The sequence below is a fragment of the Pterocles gutturalis genome, unplaced genomic scaffold, assembly GCF_000699245.1.
Source record: "Pterocles gutturalis isolate BGI_N339 unplaced genomic scaffold, ASM69924v1 scaffold9804, whole genome shotgun sequence".
In the NCBI taxonomy this organism is placed as follows: domain Eukaryota; kingdom Metazoa; phylum Chordata; class Aves; order Pterocliformes; family Pteroclidae; genus Pterocles; species Pterocles gutturalis.
This window is the reverse complement of record NW_010133297.1, coordinates 75,889-97,166: the sequence shown is the minus strand read 5'-3', so window position 1 is coordinate 97,166 and position 21,278 is coordinate 75,889. Positions and strand designations below refer to the sequence as shown.

Here is a 21,278-nt window from a genome sequence, read left to right as displayed (position 1 = left end):
ACAAAAAACCAAACACTACCCCCTTGCCTTAGTTTTTATACATGATTTTAAAAATGCTTTGAAATCTGTAGGCATCTCAATTTGCAATGTGAACTATGTGTATTATCAGGTTCTGAGGAAAGGAAGGCTTGGTGGTACAAGCTTTGGGGTGGATTGACTAGAGACATGCCTTCATGTAAAGCTATTTTTTAAATATTTACAATGAGTATTTTGATAGCTGTTACTTACTGGATTGCTGATTTTTTTGTTTGTTTGTTTGTTTGTTTCTCAATGTGCTTATTTTGTAGCCTTATCAGACCAGGAGTTTTTTGTTTAGCTTAGTGTATAACACTATTCTACATTCAGCAATTGCTATTTAAATAAGTTTTTCTAGTCACCTCTGTGATATTTGTTTTCAGGAAAGTTATTTGTATTTGTGGTGTGTTCAACATGTCCTGTATTTGAAGTGAAACACCGAATGGTAGCACTGATAAACTAATGTTATTGAAACTAGAAATGGCAACTGACAGAAGCAGGAGTGGTGGCTGTGAGCTGAGTAACCTAGATAGTTTTTCAGTTTTCCAGTAACGGTAAAAATATGACATAAACAACTGTAATTTCATATAGGTATAGTTATGTAAAATGTGAAAGAAAGCTGTAAATGGCAGAACTTAAGGTCTTTATACAGTTGTTGATATACAATGAAACCCCACCGGCTATTGCTTGATGGGCAGAGGTTTTTATTTTTTCAGTTTAATATGCCTTGCATATTAAAAAAAATAAGATGGCGAGGCGAGCACCAAGAATAATTTATAGCTAAAGGAATAAGCATCTTGGCTAATGAAAACAAGAGGCTTTTATGGAGAATTTGCTAAATGCATACTTCCTTGTCGGCCTAATTTTTGCCCCAGAACTGAAATCACACTGAGGAAAAACTGAATCTTAGTTGTAGCTGTAATGGATCAGACTTGAGTTGCGTTAAGGTTTGTATTTCAGTACCCACCAAAGTCTTTTGTGTTTATTGCTGTTGACTGTTGTCTTGTTGTGTGGATTTTTAGTATGCCAGGGAAACATAAAATCTGGAGATTAAGGAAAGTTGATTCTCAAAAGAAAGCCTGTGGGAGAAAGGTAGCTGTTGATATTTGGAACTTACTTTCAAAGTAAAAGGTACAAATGTCTTTCAGCTTCAGGCAGGTCATATGGAAGCCTGTGATGGGACTCTCAAGCACCCAGATGCGAGTCATATATGCCTAGACCTTTCCTTACTTGAAAATGACTGCAAGAGGTCTTTTAAACTCAATAAGACTTTATTTTAAACAGAATTAGAATAGTCACCTTCTTAGTCTGGCAAAAACTTGAAGTGAGATTGAATAGAAATAATACAGGCTTCATTTCCCTGTTGCGTCCTTTACTGGCAGACCTATACGGGCTTTGTTGAAGTCTGAGCATTTATTGACTTCTCGGGTGGCAGCAAACTGCAATCTCCTTGGGGTCCTTTGTATATATGTATATATTGCTACTATTATTATCGTTATAATTGATATTTTCAGTTTTATTGTAGTTTAGTTATTAAACTGCTCTTATCTCAACCCATGAGTATCTTTTCCTTTAACCCCTTTAATGCTTTCCTCCATTCTTGGGAGGGGAGAGGGTGAGTGAGCGGCTGTGTGGTATTTGGCTGCCAGCCAGGTCAAACCACAACATATTTAGGAATAAATAGAATACTGTACTAATAAAATACTTCTTTCAAAGAGATTAAAAATTATGGGAAGATAACTTCAATATTTCTGTCTCTTGAGGAAAGAGGAACTTTATATTACTAGAAAAGCTCCAGTGAATAAGTGCTTTGTTGTAACTACTGTAACTGAATTATATACTAGGTTGTTTTTAACATGTGCAGATACCCTGAAAATGCTTCCTTTTGAAGCACTGAGAAGTTTACTTAGCACTGGATGTTACTTATGAATACCAGTGTTCATTTATGCTTTTCTGTGCATGTTTTTATGCTAGTAACTCTATTAAATTTGTCCTTGTATAATTTTCACGTGTCTTGTTTAAAATGTGCTTATCGTGTGATGATGTTTCTTTAACTCTTTTTCAGATCTTTGAAAGAATTTTATTTATCTGGGCAATACGTCATCCAGCCAGTGGATATGTTCAGGGCATAAATGATCTTGTTACTCCTTTTTTTGTAGTCTTCATTTGTGAATATATAGGTAAGATTTATCTTAATACCGAATTATGAATTGGTACTGGTTTTGGAACAGTGTCTTCATTTTAATCTGAATAATGATTTGGAATAGCTCATCAAAGCATAATTTGGCAATAAATTTTATCATGAAGTTTTGTAATTATAATTTTATAGTTCTCTTTAAAAATATACAGAGAAGCAATCAGATTTTGTGTAAGTGGTCAACTGAATTCAGGTATCTTTCGGGTTTTTATTCCGAACAAACTCCCGCCCGATAAAAAAAAAAAAAAAAAATCCTCTGTAGAAGTTGCAGACAGCATTCTTGTTTGTCAGATCTGAAAGCAGGGGGAAAGAAGCACAAATCTAGCATTTACTTTTGTCTTGATTTCTAGTGATTTCTAGTTAAGAAGCATTCACCACTCCAGATGCTTTTTTCTTCATGGGTGGTTTTCTCTCTCTCTCTCTCTCTCTCTCTCTCTCTCTGTCTCTCTCTCTCTCTCTCTGTCTCCCCTAATTTACGTTTTTTGTGGAAACTTTAAATTGTACATATGAAATGAGCAAGTGTTTAAAAACAAAACAAAACCAAAATCAGATAACAGCAGCAAATCCCACACAAAACCAAGAATAAATCCTGTGAATCAAAGAAACCTTTTAAATGAGTGGATGGGAAATTAAGGTAGAGGGACCCTATTAAACTGGATCCGTGACTGAAAGACTGTCAACCTGGATTTAGGATCTGGAAATTAAGGCAGTGGTAGTCAAATTTCTCTGGTTAGGAACTTTGCTTTTATGGGGCTTACAACAGTAGCGTAAACAGCTCTATTTCTCTTGAGTTTGTGGCCTTATATGTGAATGTACTTTTTGAAAACTTTATCTGGTAAGCTCTGATACGAGTTAGATGCTGATCTCTTACTAGAACGTGATTCACATCTTAAATGTATAGATTAGTATTTAAGTATTTGTAAACATTAAGAGTATAGCTAATCATGAACAATAATTCATTAATAATTTGTGTATGAATATGGACATAAAAGGTAAATAGTAAAAATGACAATCCAGTTTGAATTAGAAGAGTTTTCCTTGTATTTCTATTTGTCATACACACATACAATGGAAATACATAATGCTTTATGTGTGAACTTGAGCAATGTGTTGTCTGGCTGCTTGAATGAGACTGCATATAGTGGATTTTTCCTACCTTCTCTGTGTAAAATGTCCATCGGTGTCGTAATCCAGATTTAGATTTAATGAAGGTCAGATTATCCTTGAGTGGATGATAGACTGTCCATTTACTCATTTGCATGGTGACTCCTCTGTTGCTTTGTTCATTTGTTGTTTGTAGGGGGATATTTCATTGCTAAGCAACTAATGAGAACTACTGCTGCTTTCTCCCTCATCATCTCTTAAGTAGGGTAGAGGCCTACTCCTGAGAGTACTTGCAGTTTCTGCCTTTTACTCCCTCATTTGTCAGATAATGAAAATGTTCTTAATGATTCTAGAACAGTAGGGTCTCTAGTAGACTTTAGGGTTGTTAATTGAAATAAGAAGTTCAAATGAGATGTGATTAGAGAATTGATATTCCATGTTAAATAGACCATTTAATTAATATGGTAAATAAGTTTGTCTTTACCACCAACTCACATTTGGAGACCCTGGTGATCGTTAATGTATTTGCCAGTTTGTTGTATCGGAGAGCGTAGCTATGCCAGTAAGTGTCCAGTGAAGAAAGAAAATGACTGTAAGAGATATTTTGACACTGAAAATGTGTGAAACTCAGAAAATTGTACTGTAAAAGCTCATTTAAAAGCTAATATCTGTATAGTAAGAAAAATACTGCAATGAGGGTATTCACTTCAGTATAATAGTGGTACTGGATAACTGCTAACAGCAGTTATTTCCCCCGGTGACACATAAAAACTTTCTAAGGTTTGTCTTTAAATAGTTTTTGGTTTGAGTCTTTCTAATATAGTCAAGGTAGAGTGATGCATTCAGGTTAGAATGAATGCATGTGTATTTTACTTAAACTTTAAATGAGAACATAAAGTTTATGAAGTATGTTAAATCTTGAGGTTTGTAATAAAATTATAGAGGGATTCCAAACTCAGACTGAGTTATACTTAATTGAGACAGAAATAAATGCAGAATTGCAGACGTTTTGTAGGAAAAATGTTTAAGATACTAGTGTATTTAATATTTACTCTAGTAATATTTACCTTAGATTTTGTTTTGATCTAGATTTTATAATTTCTTGCCCTGATTTTAAGTTAATATTGGTTTGTACCTTAAATTGCTTTATTTATTGCTTTCTTTTAACTATCAATTTTTGTATTTTTCTCAGTAACTGAAACCTTTGTGTTGCAGTTCTGAGTCACTTGGATCCTTATTCATGCCATTGAAAGTGATAAAGTCTTTTATTTTAGGTTCTTTCTATAATTAAAAAAAAGGTCCTAAAGAATTATGAAAGATTAATAATAAGTTATTATTAACAACACCATTAATAATTCTGTGATGATTAAATGATCTGATGGTATATCCTGATAATGTTTACACACAGTTGCAGTTTCATCAAATATTTTGGTGGGAGGAAAGCCGTTTATTTTAGCTTTATGGGAACTGAGAGAGCCCTTAATCCTTAAGTAAATCACACAGTTGTTATGCAAGATTATTCTGGTGATGTGAGTCTTTCTGCTCTGCTAAAGACATCAAAAAACTGTTTGGAAAAGCGTTGTTAAAGAACTTTTGAAGATACAAATGATATGTATGGAAGTGGTAATTTACTTGCCTAGTAACATTTTTTTTTTCATTTATATCTGCATTCCAAAAAAAAAAAAGGTGTTTGGGTTTTTTAATAAAGACTAAAGTAATAAATGTTTTGATGTTTAGTATGGATTGAGTTACCTAATTTTAGCACATAGGTTCACATATTTAGAATAGGTTGTGTAACTGAATAATAGAATCATAGAATGGTTTGGGTTGGAAAGGACCTTAAAGATCATCAAGTTCCAACCCCCCTGCCATGGGCAGGGACACCCTCCACTAGACCAGGTTGCTCAAAGCCTCATCCAACCTGGTCTTGAACACCTCCAGGGATGGGGCATCCACAGCTTCCCTGGGCAACCTGTTCCAGTGTCTCACCACTCTCACAGTGAAAAATTTCTTCCTAATGTCTAGTCTGAATCTACCCTCTTTCAGCTTATACCTGTTACCCCTTGTCCTCTCACTGCACTCCCTGATAAAGAGTGTTTCCCCATCTCTCCTGTAGGCCCCCTTCAGGTAATGGAAGGCTGCTATTAGGTCTCCTCGGAGCCTTCTTTTCTCCCCAACTCTCTCAGCCTGTCCTCATAGGGGAGGTGCTCCAGCCCTCTGGTTAATTTCGTGTCTCTCCTCTGGACTCGCTCCAACAGGTCCATGTCTTTTTTTTTATGTTGGCCCCACATCTGAACACAGTACATGCAGGAATTCAATATCTTAAATACTGAGAGCATTTTTTCAACCTTTCCAGCAGTGTAAGTGTGATGAAAGTGTAATTTGGTAATGTCTCATTAGTTCCTCACTCTGCAATAAAAGCAGAATGATGTAACATTTTCAGCAAGATAAAACTTTGTTGTCAAACCAAGCCAGGAGAAGCACAACTGCAATTAATAAAAATTTCAGAGGGGGTAGGTACCAGCCCCTGCTGGAATATAGTAGATTCAGATTACGATTCCTGGTGTAAATTAGGAGAAGGAAGAGTTTAAACCCTAGGTTTCTCATACCAGGTGATTGTGTAAGTCAGTCTCTACTTTTTTTTTTCTTCTTCTATTAAAAATGCTATAGATCTGTAAGCTTATTATGCTATAATATAACAGCTTCTTTGAAATTTCAAATGCCAGTGGTATGGGAAGACTGTTTTGTACCTACTTCTAACCTCTTCTATGACATAGCAATGTTGTAACATATGTTGTAAAAAACTATTGCTAATTGCTGTTAGGACAGTTTTCCTCAAAACTCTCTTTGTAGCACATTGGTTTGTTTTGAATTTAACCTTGTCCATGTGGATGCAATTCCAGAGGTATTTTTGTTAATGATATGTCAGCAGTGACATGGTATATCTTATAATGCGGACAGGGAAATTTTGCACTGGATTGAAAGTCCTATTCAAGTCGCTGTATATGTTGCTCTATACACCTTCCTGTTGCTCTGAGTTCCTGTTGATTTACATTGTTCCAACATATGAAGTTCTGCACAGTTGCTTGTGTTTTCTTGCTCATGGAGTCAGCTACAGTTCACTACATCTAACATTTCAGTACTACATCTGCATTTCAGTAATTCCCTGGGCCTTGTGTGTATATCTAGAACCACAGAGAGGACCTGGATTTACTCGCCATCCAGAGAGAGGAGCTCAAGAGAAACACCATCATAATAAGGATGCATGTAGGTCATTGCTAACTGGAATGGCTGTGTGAAATAACTTTGTTACTGTGAGATGCCTAGCAGTGTTGGATCAAGAGAAAATTAGGAGTTACTAGGAAGTCAAGGGCAGAAAATGAACACTGCTGTAGCACTTAATCATTTTATGTTGGAAAAGAACATCAAGAAAAATGAGGTTGCTGGAGACTGGAATGGTGATTGAGATATTGTCTACAATCTTCTTGCAATAGAGGAGTTTGAGATAATTTGAGGATGCTCCCTAGAACTCATGAACTGAAAACTTTGGAAAGAGGGTTTTTAGCCTTGTAAGTATTTCTCTTGTCGTCTTAAATCATTTTATAGAAGGCATTAAATGCAACTTCTGTTACCTAGTGTTTTTTAATTTGATACTGCTGTGACTTTATGGAATAATTATTTGGCCCAAATCCTAATGGGATTGGGATGGGATTTAGTCCCAGAGCAACGTAACTGTTAGAGGTTCGCTGGTTCTGGAAAAGCCATCGTCTGCCTGTAGCTCCCTTACCTTTCTTTCTGTTCTCTTTCAAGTGTCACAGAAAGTCTTCCTGTCCTGAAAATAAGATTTCATGTGTTCTTTCCTTCCTTTTCAGTGTATCTGCAACATATAATTACATTTAAAGCTATTTTTTCTGTTTTTTTTCTGTAATTTATTGAATGCTGTATCTAAAATTGTTATTTTCATAACATAATAGGAGTGGTGTTTCTGAGCATTGTCATGGCTGTATCTGAGATAATTCTTTAGTGTATGATTATTGAATATGAATAAGATGTCAATTTAACAGAGATTATTTTCAGGAAATAAAGTTGTACTTTTTATGCAATAAGTAATTCTGCGCATAAAACAGTAAGCCAGAGAGCAAAGGGTATTAAGCCACTGATTCCAGAGATCTGCTAGAAGATTTTTCCCATACTTACAGGGTTACAAAATAAAGTTTTGTTTAGCATGCATTATTTCCTTTACAAGACCAAGCTGAAACCTTGATTGCTGTGGTATGTAAAGCAGTCTGAGATAACTAATCTTGCTATCTAAACACCTAGACCTTTCTTATTCAATTCCACCAATTTACTAGTCCTTGGAGAATTATGAATAGGGTTCATGCATTTGGTTTTTGAGGAGATCAAGTGGAAAAGATGTAACATATTTCTAGTTATTCTACTTAAAAGAGACTGAGCTGAAACTGAAGGGGTGACTAAATATTTTGATAAAATGGAAGTTGAACTAGGAGCTGTAAGTGGATTAACTGGATGCTTGTCCCCTTCCCAGTCCCTTCATGTATTTGGAGACTGGCAGAATTATCCTTCCTTTCTCTTCTGGTTTACCAGGAAATAAATACTGGAAAACCTCCCAGCACAGAGTGCTTGGGAATATGAGGAATTTCTTCAGTTTGAGAAGATGAAAATGTTATTTGCAATTGTATACTCTTGAACTTTTCTGATAATTTTGGCGTTATACTTTGTAACAGACTTCTACTGTTCTACTGCTTTTCTTTGTTCAAATAAATACATTTTGAACAAAACTGTAGTTTCCCATTTGTTTGAAATTGTTTGTGAAACTTATACAAATTATTTTCATGAAAGCACTAACATGAAGTGTAAATGACATTTGAACATTTTCTTGTAAGTTGTAAAAGTATTAAGAAAATATTTCCTCATTTTTTTGAAACCATTGTAAAACTTGCATGAAAAATATTCAAAATAATTTAAGCAACTCATGTTATGAAAATTCAATGCTACAAGTTTCATTTGATCACATTAAATTTTTTATCCTTAATGCAAATGACTAGTAATATGGTTTCCACATACAAAGGTGTATTTCAGTGCTGCTTCTTAATAGTTTCCATGGCTTTTTATAGTAATACTCATGACATTCAGTGAAGTTGACTAAAATTGTCATAAACATGAACAATTTTCTATGAACTTTTCTGTGATAATTGAATGAAATATTGTTACCTGTGTTGTTTGGGTAGGCAAGGAATGAAGAAAGGTCATGGAAAAGTCTTTTGAACTAGTCTTGAATGAAACCCCGATTCCATCCTCTATTTAAGTCCAGAAAACGTCATACACTTGTCTCAGTAAAAGATCTGCAACGCACACAAGCAGCTCGGTGATCTGAAACTTTTGACTTACCTGTCAGTTCTCTGTGAAGCACTCCTTGCTTTCATGCGTTATGAAACTGTATATATATACTTACATATATATGACTATAACAAGACTCAGAAATTGTTCAGGATTATTTGAACTTGCTGTGAGCTAACAGCCATTCATTTTTTCAATTTCTGGGAATATGTTTCCCCTGTCTGACCCTGTAGATCTGCCCATCTATTGTCCACTGAAAGTATTTTGAAAGTGGGGCAGAGCTGCTGAAGAGAGAGAGGGCTCTGAGTAAGATAACAGCATTTGAATTTGGTTTTACACATTGATGAAGGTGGGAAAGCAGCTGGAAATGATACGTGCTGAAATAGAGTCCTAATGTTGTTTCATAACTCATTATTAAATAGACTTGGTTGAGCTAAATTGTATTTTATCCTGTTTATTTCTTATGATTTGACTTGTTCTTCTTTATTTAGGAGTTTACTGAAACCCTTTTATAGGTCTCATTTCCTCCTTGCATCTTCTGTTTTATACTACCTATCAGATGGTCTCATTTCCTCCTTGCATCTTCTGTTTTATACTACTTATCAGATGGTCTCATTTCCTCCTTGCATCTTCTGTTTTATACCACCTATCAGATTCCTCAGTTGGAATTCGACTCTTCTCTTTGTGCAGAAAGCACTGATTGCTCCATTTTTAAGTCACTGCAATTTTTAGACTCTGGTTGTAGTCTTATTGTAATTGATCTTTGTGCAGAAGCAGTGTATTCTGAGAATTTGTAATCACTTAAAGTACGTGCATATCCTTTTGTAATTTAGAAGGTTGTGGGGTGTGTTTTTTTTAATTTAAATATTTTTTAGTTGTTGTAATGAAAAAAAAATCCAAAGTTCCTCCAGGTAAATTACATTGCATCGAAGGAGATAAAAATACAGACCTCAATTTTAGTGCTTAAAAAAAATCCCTTAGCACTCTTTTGAAGCACTTGGCTAGATTATATTTTTAAATATTTTTGTTTTTATGGATGTCTCACTTAAGAAAAATGAACCATTCACAATAACTGAGGAATTTTCTTTATTAATGTATAATACAGTTTTTTCAGGCCTAATTGGGCAAAGAAATCTTACTATTTTACATCCTACTCACTTTAAACAAGGAGGAGAATCCATGTGGAAATAGCTAAGAGTGAATGGGTTGAATTGTTTGTCAGCTAGCAGTGCTTGCCATAGGGCTGGTTAGTGAAGTGGTATATTTGGAGGCATTGCAAACAGAACTGTAAGGAAAATGTGGATAGTATTAAGAGACACCTCATGCTTAGTTTATGAAGAGTTAAGGAAGGAGAGATCACGAAGGAGGGCATATACATCTTCAGGACTTACGGAATGGAAAGAATTGATTAGTAGGGGGCTACTGAACTATAAGTTGCCTTTAATCTTTTGATCCTTTTGGTTTTGTGTTTGGTTATTTATTTGGATTATTTACATGGACAAATTTATCTTTCAGCATGACTTGTTGGAATATTAATTTTTCAGGTGCAGTTTGACTAATTCTGTAGTGAGCACTTTGTTCTTGCTGAGAGTTATAGCTATTTCAGTTGACTATTTTTTCATGTAGTTATAATAGTAAAAGCCCTAATGAATGTGGTTGGTCTTTACCCAGTTCTGTACTTTGTATGTGGCTTGCTAGGGGTAGAGTTTATTCCTTACTGTTGTTCTGTAGTTGCTTAACCTATGGGAAGGCAATGATGGCATTTGATATCAAATATATGAGTGAATCTGTTTGCATAAACTCTTTTAGTCTGCTTTGGTCAAAATGAGATGATTTACTTAGTGGATGTATAGCTAATTGTAGCAACCCAATTAGTGCTACTGGCATTTCTTGGAGTATAGGAACATTGAGAAGATGTTAGTAATGACCAGCTGAGCAGGCATCTACAAGTAACTTTTTGGTGTAGTTGGGTGATAGTATATTGCTACATTATTTTATTCATAAATGTATTTGTTTCCCAGTAATGGCTTGGAACTGCGTGAGCTAGATTACTCTGTACTGTAGAATTCATCTTCTTCCAGATCCCATTTGCTGTTTCAAGAAGTCAACATACCCTGCCTGTTCTAGCTTCTTTTCAACTGCTCTTTAGACTTAGCAGTGGAGCTGTATGTTTGAGTATTTCCAGATGAAGTTTAGGTGGACAGAAAAAGATTTGCTTGCCATGTGCTTAGATCACCTAACTAAAACAGGGCTTGTTGCTGTCAAAATGGGTAGCTTTGCTTTCTCTTTTTCAAACCCAAACATGCATTCTTGTCTTCTGTCTTCAGTCAGTATGGCTTTTCTCTGGCACAGTGGGTCAGTTTAGTTAAACTGGTAGGAAACTAGCCCCATAATAAATTGAAGAATTAAACTTTCTGCTCTCATCTCAAGAATCAGAGATTAACTTAACTGCTGATGTGGGGATAGAGGCATGTTAGGGAAGGAGGGAGAAGCAAGATCTCTGTTTAACACCAGGTAGCTCTTAGACTGCTTTAGCTATATTAAACTGCATGCTCACGATATGTCTTTGTGAATTCCACTTATTTTTTGTTTAGCAAGTTAGAGATCACTCATAAAAACATTTCAACAGACAGACGTAGGGTATGGTAATCTGCTTTTCTAGTATTTTTTACTTTCTGTAACTGTCTTGAATGGCCATGATTTATTATCGTAGACAACACTGTTTTACAAAATCAAACCTTCTCGAACTCTGTGTTTCAATTTTGATTTCACTCTCTTCAGTATACTGTCAGATTTCCAATCTAATTATAACATTTCGTCTGAAACATTGGATGCATGGTTGCATCCAATAGACTTCTTGGAGAAAGATTTCAGACTGACTGAACAAGCTTGTATCAATAATTGATAACCAAGCACTGTGAATATGTTTTCTAGTTACCAGTTTCAACTTGAAAGCTAAGTTAAAAAAAAAAAAGATATTAAAACTTCTTTTTAAGTCCCCCTGAAAATTCCCCAGAATTTTATTTAGCATATGTAGAATTGTTTGTAATGTTACTGCTGTCATGTTTTCGATAGTCGTAATTTTTAAGTAGTTCCATAAATCTTTTTAGCCAAAGTGTTTGAATTTGTATCATACTGATGGGATGGAGAAGATAACTCTAGTCATCTTCATGATCTCTGTTGAAACAAAATTAAGTTCTTGAAAATCCATTCGCTTAACAACACAAATTGCAAAATTGAAATTCTTACTCCCATGAGCTGGCACATATTGCAAGTTTAAAAGTGTGGGATGTGATAAAATATCTTCTTTAGTTTTATTACAGATATACAGTAGTAATAGTGCTGGGTATTTAACTCATAAAGGAAGTAGGATGTACCTTCAGATTCGCTATCTGTCAGGGAAAAATGTATGTATTGTAATGAAAACTTTTATGGATGCTTTTAAAAAAGATTCCTATCTACCTGAAGTGGAATAAGCCTAGTTAAAGTTAATTTCTCTTGCTGAGGTTAACACTTGCTGTCAGAAGTGAAGAAGAGACATTAAGATTATCCTAGTAAATATATCCAGCTGCTTAATTGTCTGTTATTTTTAATTCTCTATCTGAGAGAAGATTAATACTTCGACTTAGTGGTATTTATTGCTTGTAGTGTCTTATGACCTTCTGTTTAAAAAAAAGAAAAAACCCAAACCCTTAAATTTTAAGGCATATCACTCTTTCAGACTTTTTTAAGCTTTTAAATTGTCTTCAAAGAAAGGACAATCCACATAACTAAAATACAGATTCTTGAATGTTAATACTGAGTGGAAAAAAACACAGTACGTAAAGTATGTAAGAAAGACTCCTTTGCAAAAAAAAAAAAAAAATTAACAGGGAGTCTTATCTGCATGTTGATGTAAAACTTCAAATATATGCAATTTTGTACCTTAGTAGAGTTACTAGGGGTGTCAGAATTCAGCTGATGAAACCAAAACATTGAGAGTGTTTTAAGTCATAAAACATACAGAAGGAAAAAAACCAAAACCTCTGACCTACTAAAAAATAAAGTAATACTACTTCAATTTTATTATTAAATTAACTTCTGGGTTGCATTTCTTCTTTCATACTCTAGTTATCAATCTAAATTCAGGTTTGAATGATGAGAAAGGAAAGCTGTCAGAGTTGTATACATCTGCTAGAGTTTTATGAAGCTTCTCTTGTCACTGCATCTAATTTGAAACAGTTTGCTTTCTGTTTTCAAAGTGTAACATAGATTTTACTAAATCTTAACAGGATTATTGCTTTGCTTTGTAACATTACTATTTAGAGTCTAGATATTAATGGTATTTTTTGATTATTCAAACAATGTTCAGATAATGCTGTCTTTGAGTTTTATATATTTATATTCAACATACTTTTGTGGGCATATTATCAAAATTAATTCAAGATGACAGGTTGGTTTAGAATGATTCTCATGAGCCTCTGATAAATAAGAGAAGTAATAGTTATGTAAGCTGTTTTTGTTTTTACTTTGGAAAGTATTTTCTCTATTCCTTTGTGCTTATACTAATTTCATAATGTCCTAACAAAACCTGAAATGATATATTTGTCTAAAAACAATTCTTCAGTGTAATCTCCCTGATTTGTTTATCTGTTGCAATTTGGTCCAATTTTTACAAATAAAGAAGTGTAAAACAAAAGATGCTTTCACCTGTTTTCAAAGCTATTCCTAACTTTTGTTGTTCTGAATAGTTGCTTAGATGTTTCCTGTGAAGAAACTTTCCAGACCCTGCCTTATGGACAGAATCAGGAATTCTTTTGAGTTTTTGCTATAAGAGATGTATAGAACAAATTTCAAAATTAACAGGAAACTTCTAAGGTCAAATGGGATTAATCAAAGGTTTCTAACAAAATGAAATGGGTAATATCTATAATGGGTAATATCTCCTTACAGACCATGAAAGCAGCTTTTGTGTCTGTAAACTTGTCTGGTGTTCCTCTCCCTACTAAATCAGTTTGTGTGACAAGGTATATGTTCATCCTACAAATCCTGCCCTGCTTTTTTTTTTTTTTCTGACTTTTTTTTTTTCCTGGCTATAGGGTTTCAGCTCATTGAGAGATACATACAGTTCGAGCTCCTCAGCATGCTACCTTCTGTGTTTTACTAGAAGAAGTCTTCAAGACCTTTAAGTTTCATTAATTTTATATTGTGATTAAATGCAGTAGTTAAAAATGCTGAGGTAGCATTATTATACTACTTTGTCTTCTATTTCTGGTGACTGGTGAGCAGAAGTGCTTCTTAGGCTACAGTTTGTCTCTGCTGTCTCTGTTCTTCCTGAAAGTTTATTCCACATCATTTTACTGCTACCAGGCGTTTCTATTCTCTCCAAGAAAGTCTGTGTGGTCCTGACAATTGCTCGATTGGCTATGTGATTTTTACTTCACTTTTGCTGTAAAAGGAAAAGTAAAGTAATGTTTACTGTGTGGGTGGTTAGACCCTGGAACAGGTTACCCAGAGAAGCTGTGGATGCCCCATCCCTGGAGGTGTTCAAGGCGAGGTTGGACAGGGCTCTGAGCAACCTGGTCTAGTTCAAGATATCCCTCCTTATTGCAGGGAGTTTGGAACTCAATGATCCTTAAGGTGCCTTCCAACCCAAACCATTCTATGATTCTGTACTATTATTCAGATGAAGATCCGCGATCTTGCTTGTGTTCTTCAAGGGCCTCGGGTAGTTAAGAGGCTTAATATGGTTTTTCTTTTGGCCTACGTTTCTGTATCTAACTGTACTCTATACTAAATATTATTTTACATTTGCATAAGAAAGAGCAAACTCAAAATTTTTGTCATTAATAATCAGAATAAATAAGACAGAACTAGTCTTTTCTGGTGATCTATCAAATCAGTCTTTTTGCGTTGTTCAGCTATTTACTTGTAGCTCTTCTGTGTTTTTTTTTTTATCTGAGGTATGCTGAAGAGTACTTGAGAAAAAAGGATTTTTATTCCCCAGGTATATAAAAAAATTCTGCTAATGAAAGGATTTTTTTTTAGTGCATAGGATGATGTGTTTAAGTGTATAGATATGTTAATTATCTCTTTTCAAAGTTTGTTTTTCATCTGTATGTGTATTTCTAGATTTTTAAATGTATCTGTTTAAAGAAGTCATTACTTCATGATACTTAATGCACACTCCCAGAATTCTAAAAATGAAACGAATTCGATAATACAAATGTTATCTTAAAAATAGTACATTTCTTTTAAGTTTGGAATACCTTTTGTTGTTTATACTGTCTCATTTTTGAAGGCAATTAAGAACTAATAGACTTGCACTGTGAAGAAGTCAGGAGAGGTTAGTGAAAGGTATTTTATTGAAACTACAAACTGGAAATGTTAGGTCATGGGAATAAATTGAAAACAAGATCTTGAATAATGGTAGAAGCAGTAAAATGAAATTAAAGAGAAACCACAAGATTTCTGCAGGTGTAAAAATGAAAGAATTGTGAAGAAGAAGAAAGTTAATTACAATCAATGTAACTATGGGCGAGACATGTATTCCAAAGGGAGCTGCATATTTTAGTTTGGCTTGTACATTCATTTTATTTTTCCCCATGGTTTCCATATAGTTATAATTAATGATCATCTTTCTGTAGTGAAGCAGCGCAGAGGTAGTTACACTTTCAGATCTAAATCTTCTCAAGCATGCTTTCCAGCAGACTGGGAAATTACTTTTATGGCTTTTGGCATCCAAATATCACAACTTTGTGTGTTTATTATGAAGTAACTCACAGGAAGAAAAGCTAAAACAGAAAGAATTACTTAAGCAACAATAACATGCTGTACAAATGTCAAGAACGTAACATTCAAATATTACTGTATAGATCAGTAGGATCTCAAGACCTAAGAGAAGTTTTTCAGATTAGGTGGGACAGTGCTTTAAACAGTTGTAAACAAGGTTTTTGTCTTTCTCTCAATGGGATGTATGGTTAGTTATAGATTTTAATCCAATTCAAACGCAGTTGTCAGAAGTTTGTATGCTGAACTTTTTAACATAGCGGAAGAAAAATGAAGAAACCATACTCTTATTTTTGATAGAGCAGGTTTTTTTTCCTGGAGGTTGTGCCATGTGGTATGATTATTTCTTTATCTTAATGATAAATACCTATACCTATGTGATTGAATCTCATGAATAAAGCAAGCCTTGTGTTTTTTGCCACTGATGCATATGTAGCACTTTCATTGGGAAGCTGTAAATCACGGCAGATAGTTAAAGAATGTACTGAACAATTAAGCAACATAAGTTGTGTTGCCTGCGTGGAGTTCTTTCTCCTCAAATATTCTTTTAATTCAGTATATACAATTTGTGCTAAAGAGTACAAATAATGAATGGTACTTCTGTTGTAAATATGATAAGAAGTTTGTAAGGTGCATTCCTTTCTTATTAGCTGTGAATGATGTGGGAGATTATAAAATAAAGGCACATGTCATTTTGGTTAAGAGATTTGACCAATATTGCATAGTTTGGATTTGCAACAAACTGCCTTGATCATAGGCTTGTGTGTACGATGTCACTGAAAAACAGTTATTTCCTCTGCTATCCATTTTTCTTTGAGAATTTATATGGTTGTTCAGTTCAATGACAGTAGTAGGTTAACATAAGAATTTCATCATGAGTGCATTTATGCTTATATAGAGTTATTGTCATATGTAAAATGTTGCTGAGCTTACTTGACAGTGGCAAATTTTTCAGTCTTTCATCACTGAAAAAAATAAACTTCTGAATTTTTTAAGTTTTTAAATTTACATATTGTTTATTGGATAATTTTAATTACTTTTATATTTATCCAAGTTAAAGTTGATCCTTTAGCCTAGTTAAGTTTTCTAGGTAAAGTATTGAGCATATTACCGCTTATGGGATTGTTCGAAAGAGTTCTGTTTGCCTACCTTTTAATATTAAGTAATTACGTGCAAGACAGTTGGGTTTTTTATAGTTTCAGGTTAAGAAGTATTAATTTTCAGTACTTCTAAAGTTCACCCTTGCATGCAGTTGATTTTTTTCCCTGTCCAATAAATAGTACTTTTTAAAACCTGCATTCATTTATAGATTATTTTTGAAGGCTCTTCCATTTTAAAAAATACGATGTTAGAGTGACTATCTCTCAGATAGCACTGTAGTCAATCCTGTAACTTAACACAGGCAAGGCCTTTGTTCCTGAGACTTACTTTAGAATTGTTTGACCATGCTGTTTTTTACTCTTCTCTCATTCTTGCTGTTTTGTGGGCTGCGTGTTTGTGTGTATGTGCATACATAGGCTTGATACTTTAAAAAAATTAAATGATAAGCACAAACTAGATAATTAAAAAATGTGTTTTGGGAGACATGTTCAACCTTTAATCTTTAATTTCCTATTCTCCAAGCACCTTTTGGATTTCTCAGGGCACTCCCTTATCAGGCATTCTGAGAAAATGCTCATCAACATCCTGTGCTCATCATGCATATTGGATGCTAATTGCTAGTCCCGTGATTTGGTGTCACATGCACCACTTCACCCTGGCAATCAGTTTTGGTTGTCAGCAGCAAACCTATTGAAGTGATTATTCTGAGAAGAATTTGTGCTGAACGTTCTTCATTGTTGCTAAAGTGCTTTTTTAAGAAGAGCTGTCATCTTATAAGCTTTGAAGACTCCCGTTTCACAATAACGTTATACTTAAGGATGTGGCTTGTGCCTTTTATTCTAAATGTAAACTGGCTTTAATGGCCAGATTTCTCACCTGTGTAAGAGGTTGTCAGTCTTGTATTTGGTGTTATGCAAGTTCTGCTGGTCAAAGGCCTGTTGGTGTCACTTAGTTTACTTAGTTTTCTTTCGTACCCTATTTTGATGGTAGAGTTGTTGAAGTAATAAAGATATTTTTCATCTTTCTCATGTCTGAATTGTTGAGTGGGTAATTGTGGTCTGCAGCCTATGAGGAACCAATGTCTTCTGTTTAATTTGCCACATGAGCTGAGAATTTCCCTATTTTTCAAATAAATTTGTCATCCTTGAAAACAGGCCTATTTCTGTGTAGATATGTGCAGTGGGTTATAACTAGGAGTTAAGGGCAAGTTCTGGACTACTTAGTGTGGGAACAAAAAATTGCCATTGAAATCTAGTCTAGAAAGAGCCTGAGTAGAAAAATATTACTGGCAAGCATGTGGACACACTGAAGAATGTCTCTCAATGATTTACTGATTACTGTTATGCAGAATCTGGAATTAGAGAATAAGCATATGAAGTATTTACTCTTTTGTGATAGAACAAATTGAGAGTACTTGCAGGGTCATACGTTAATTTTGATGAGCATAAAAATTAGGTCGAAGTAATCAAGCTTGCAGTGTTTCTAGACACGGTGATTTACCTTGTTTGCCAGGTCAAAGGGGATTTTAACATTACTCATCTACACTAAATTTATTTAGAGAATTAATGTTGTTAAAGTAAAATGATTAATATTTAAAACATCATTCTTATACTGAGGTATAAAGGTATTTATCTTCCCTCCTATTGCATCTTAAGGAAATGGTGGTGGATCAACTGAAAACAAGTGTAAGATTATTAACAGTGTTGAAACAGGCAAGTCAGCAATACATTGTGGCAGTGAGAACAAGACTGGTAATAGGGGAATATTTGAAATGCAATAAGGTCATGTTTGCCTAAGCCTGGGCTGATGAGATAATTGAGTTCTTTTTATTTTTGTAATTTTACCTTTGTGACTGCAGTATCACAAAGAAAGGGAAATTTTCACTTTGATGATTAATCCTTGACAGCTCAAAAGCAATTTCTGTCAGATAAATATGTAATTAGGATTTTTTCAGTGAGAGATATTGATGTGGTTATGTACATATTTAATTAGGTAATTGTTACTGAAAGAATTTCCATTTAAATATTCTATTGTGTCCTGATTTTATAAAAGCATTGCCTTAGTGCAGCAGTGACAGAATAGCTGTTTCATAAGGCTTTTTGAAAACTTAAGTGGAATATGTAAGATCATCTAGATGGGGAAATACTGCTGTGTACCTCTGCATGCAATTATATGTATATAATTTTGTAGTTTGTACTCTTAGCTGGTAACTTTTAGGTTATGTCTGTCTGAAGATAAAAACATCTGAAATAGATTACAACAAAGTAAACTTTATAAACGCAAGTACTTGTATATGTACCATCAGGTTGATTTCCTTGCACCTCTGCAAGAGCCATATAATTATATATATGTAGATGGTAGTAACTTTTATACATTAGATGAGAAATGCATTTACACAAATTAGTGTGAAAAGCATAACAATGTTAAGATGGTCAGAGAATTAACCTTTGTAATGTTTTTGTGTTTTATTTTTTATATTGGGTGTATCTAAACAACAATCAAAATTTATTGATGATCTTGCAATCTGGTTTGGGCTTCAGCACTGGATCATTCTTATACTATCATCCATTTTGTCCCCTATCTCCCACTCCAGTGAATTCATCTGAGTTTTGCCTGATTCTGAGCAATGAGACATGATTTCAAGATAAAAAGCTAAAATTGAAACGTTAATAAGAAAATTAAATGTCTGTTTCATTAAAATTTAGTTTCCTTTGAAAGAATGTATACTTTATTTAATAGAGATTTTTTAGTGTGAGCTTGCTTAGTGTAATGAAGTAATAAAACTATCAAGTTACATTCATTTCTTTCCCACTTTTTATAAAGACTGAGTATAGGTGTTGGTTAAAGTAACAGGTTTAGAGAAATTCTGAATGCAGGTTGCTTTTTTGTTGGTTGCATCTGAATGCACTTGGACACAAATGGCATTTTGGATGCATTGAAAAGGCTGCTAGTTACTCTAGCAATATCATTAACCCGTTTTAATAATGTCATACACTTTTAGTATTTTATTTCAGGACATGATTTCTTCATAAATTCTCTCTGAATTTAAAATTTTCCGGTTCTTTAATGCAAAAATTTGTGTTGTATGATTCCATCTGTCTGTAATGGCTGATGTTTTTACCGTGATCTGTACTGAAAAGTTGAAACTCAAACATTTTTTTTAGAACAAGACAAATACATGTAAAAGACAGAGATCAGATTTGAACTTAATTTTAACGCTTTGAGCAATTTCTACCAAAATCATCAGCTAAGCTTAATCTTCTATTAAAACCTATTTTTAGTGGAGGCCATTTATTATCTGTTTAGCACGTTTATTTTCTACTGTCATTGGAAGAAATCTCTAAGGAGTTGTAATAATTTTTTTTATTTTTAATTTTATCCTTATGTCTCTGCCTTTGGGACTGGATCCAGTTAAAGCTGTTTAGAAAAAGTAACTCATTCTTTTCTCACTGTGGGAAGTTTCAGAAGCGTACACTGGGAATGAGTAAAGAACTGCTAATGCCATGCTTACAGCAATGCATGTATTCAGATCAGCATGCCACTGACTCCATGCTACAGCAGTTTTCCTCCAGGCAACTATTTTACTGTCTTCTACAATTCCATAGATAACATGATAAAGATCTCCACAGGAAACTGAAGAAAATGAGCAACATTGCTGTGAGACTTTTAAGTTGGGAAATTCTATACAGTGATCTTTTTTCCCCCAGATATTGATGCATGTACACATTGGCCTGGTGTTTTTCCCCAAATTCTTGTTATTTAATCTTTATATTACTGTCCATTTGGGTTTCACACACTGAAAATTAAGTTGTCTAAAACCAGAATTTGCAATTCTGTTTTCAGGCACAAGTCTTAAATTTACATACCTCGTGTACTTTTGAGATGGTTATTTTTGTTTCTTCTGTTGTTTGTCCTGAAGTCTCTGAAATCCTGAAATCTTAAATTCTGAGTATCTCTAGTGTGTTTATTTCTTCATCCAAATAAACAAAAAAAGAAGGAAAAAAAAAAGAGTAACATGCAGCTTGATTGGTTTTCCCCTTAAAACACTGTGCAAAAAGCAGTGCTTTGCACTATGTGCCTACACAAATAAATGAATAAATGTTAAATATGTAAACTGGTATTTTCCATATTATTCTGCCAAGCAAATTTTCCTTAATTGGAGCTTGTCATGAAAATGGATGACTTTCTTTTTTTTTCAGCTGCAGTGTGGAAAAGGGTCATTCAGATGTTGAGTCAGTGTTGTACTTCTTTAATAAGGTGCAGCAAGGGAAGGTGAATTGATGCAGCAGAAGCCATTGCACATCTCTGAGCACTTGCTTTTTCGGTGACTTTTGTGATGCTGTGCCTTATTTATTGGGTTCTGGATGGCTGGCTGGTGTAGCTCCTTGTTCAGTGTAGGCCACATTTAGATCAAAAAGTACTGGTTAATGTAACACATCCAAAAATATACTTCTTAGCTGATCTAATGAAAAATGTATTTTAATATCTCTTAGTAATGAGATGTTACTCTTTGAAATATTTGGTTGCAGAGTTTTAAGCTAAAGTTTGAGACAGTTGTTTTACATAAGGTAAATACTGCTGGTGTATACTTGAAGTAAAATTGAGTTGTCTTATGCATTTAATTAGATTTTTTTTTTTTTTGGTATTTCAAAACTTTATCTGACATTAGAAGAGATGACTTAAGTGATGCATGAGAAGCACAATGGGAATGAAAATTGGACTGGAAGTAGCTTAT

General features: G+C 34.2%; 1 protein-coding gene across 1 annotated transcript in view; it reads left to right on the top strand.

Annotated features, from left to right (window-relative positions):
* Window positions 1-21,278, top strand: part of TBC1D22A (TBC1 domain family, member 22A) — a gene marked incomplete at both ends in the record, with an annotated part of 91,427 nt that overhangs the window by 33,353 nt on the left and 36,796 nt on the right. Inside the window, one exon of the mRNA XM_010081181.1 lies at window positions 2,081-2,195. Coding sequence (XP_010079483.1) covers window positions 2,081-2,195 — 115 coding nt within the window. The remainder of the gene's footprint in view (window positions 1-2,080; window positions 2,196-21,278) is intronic.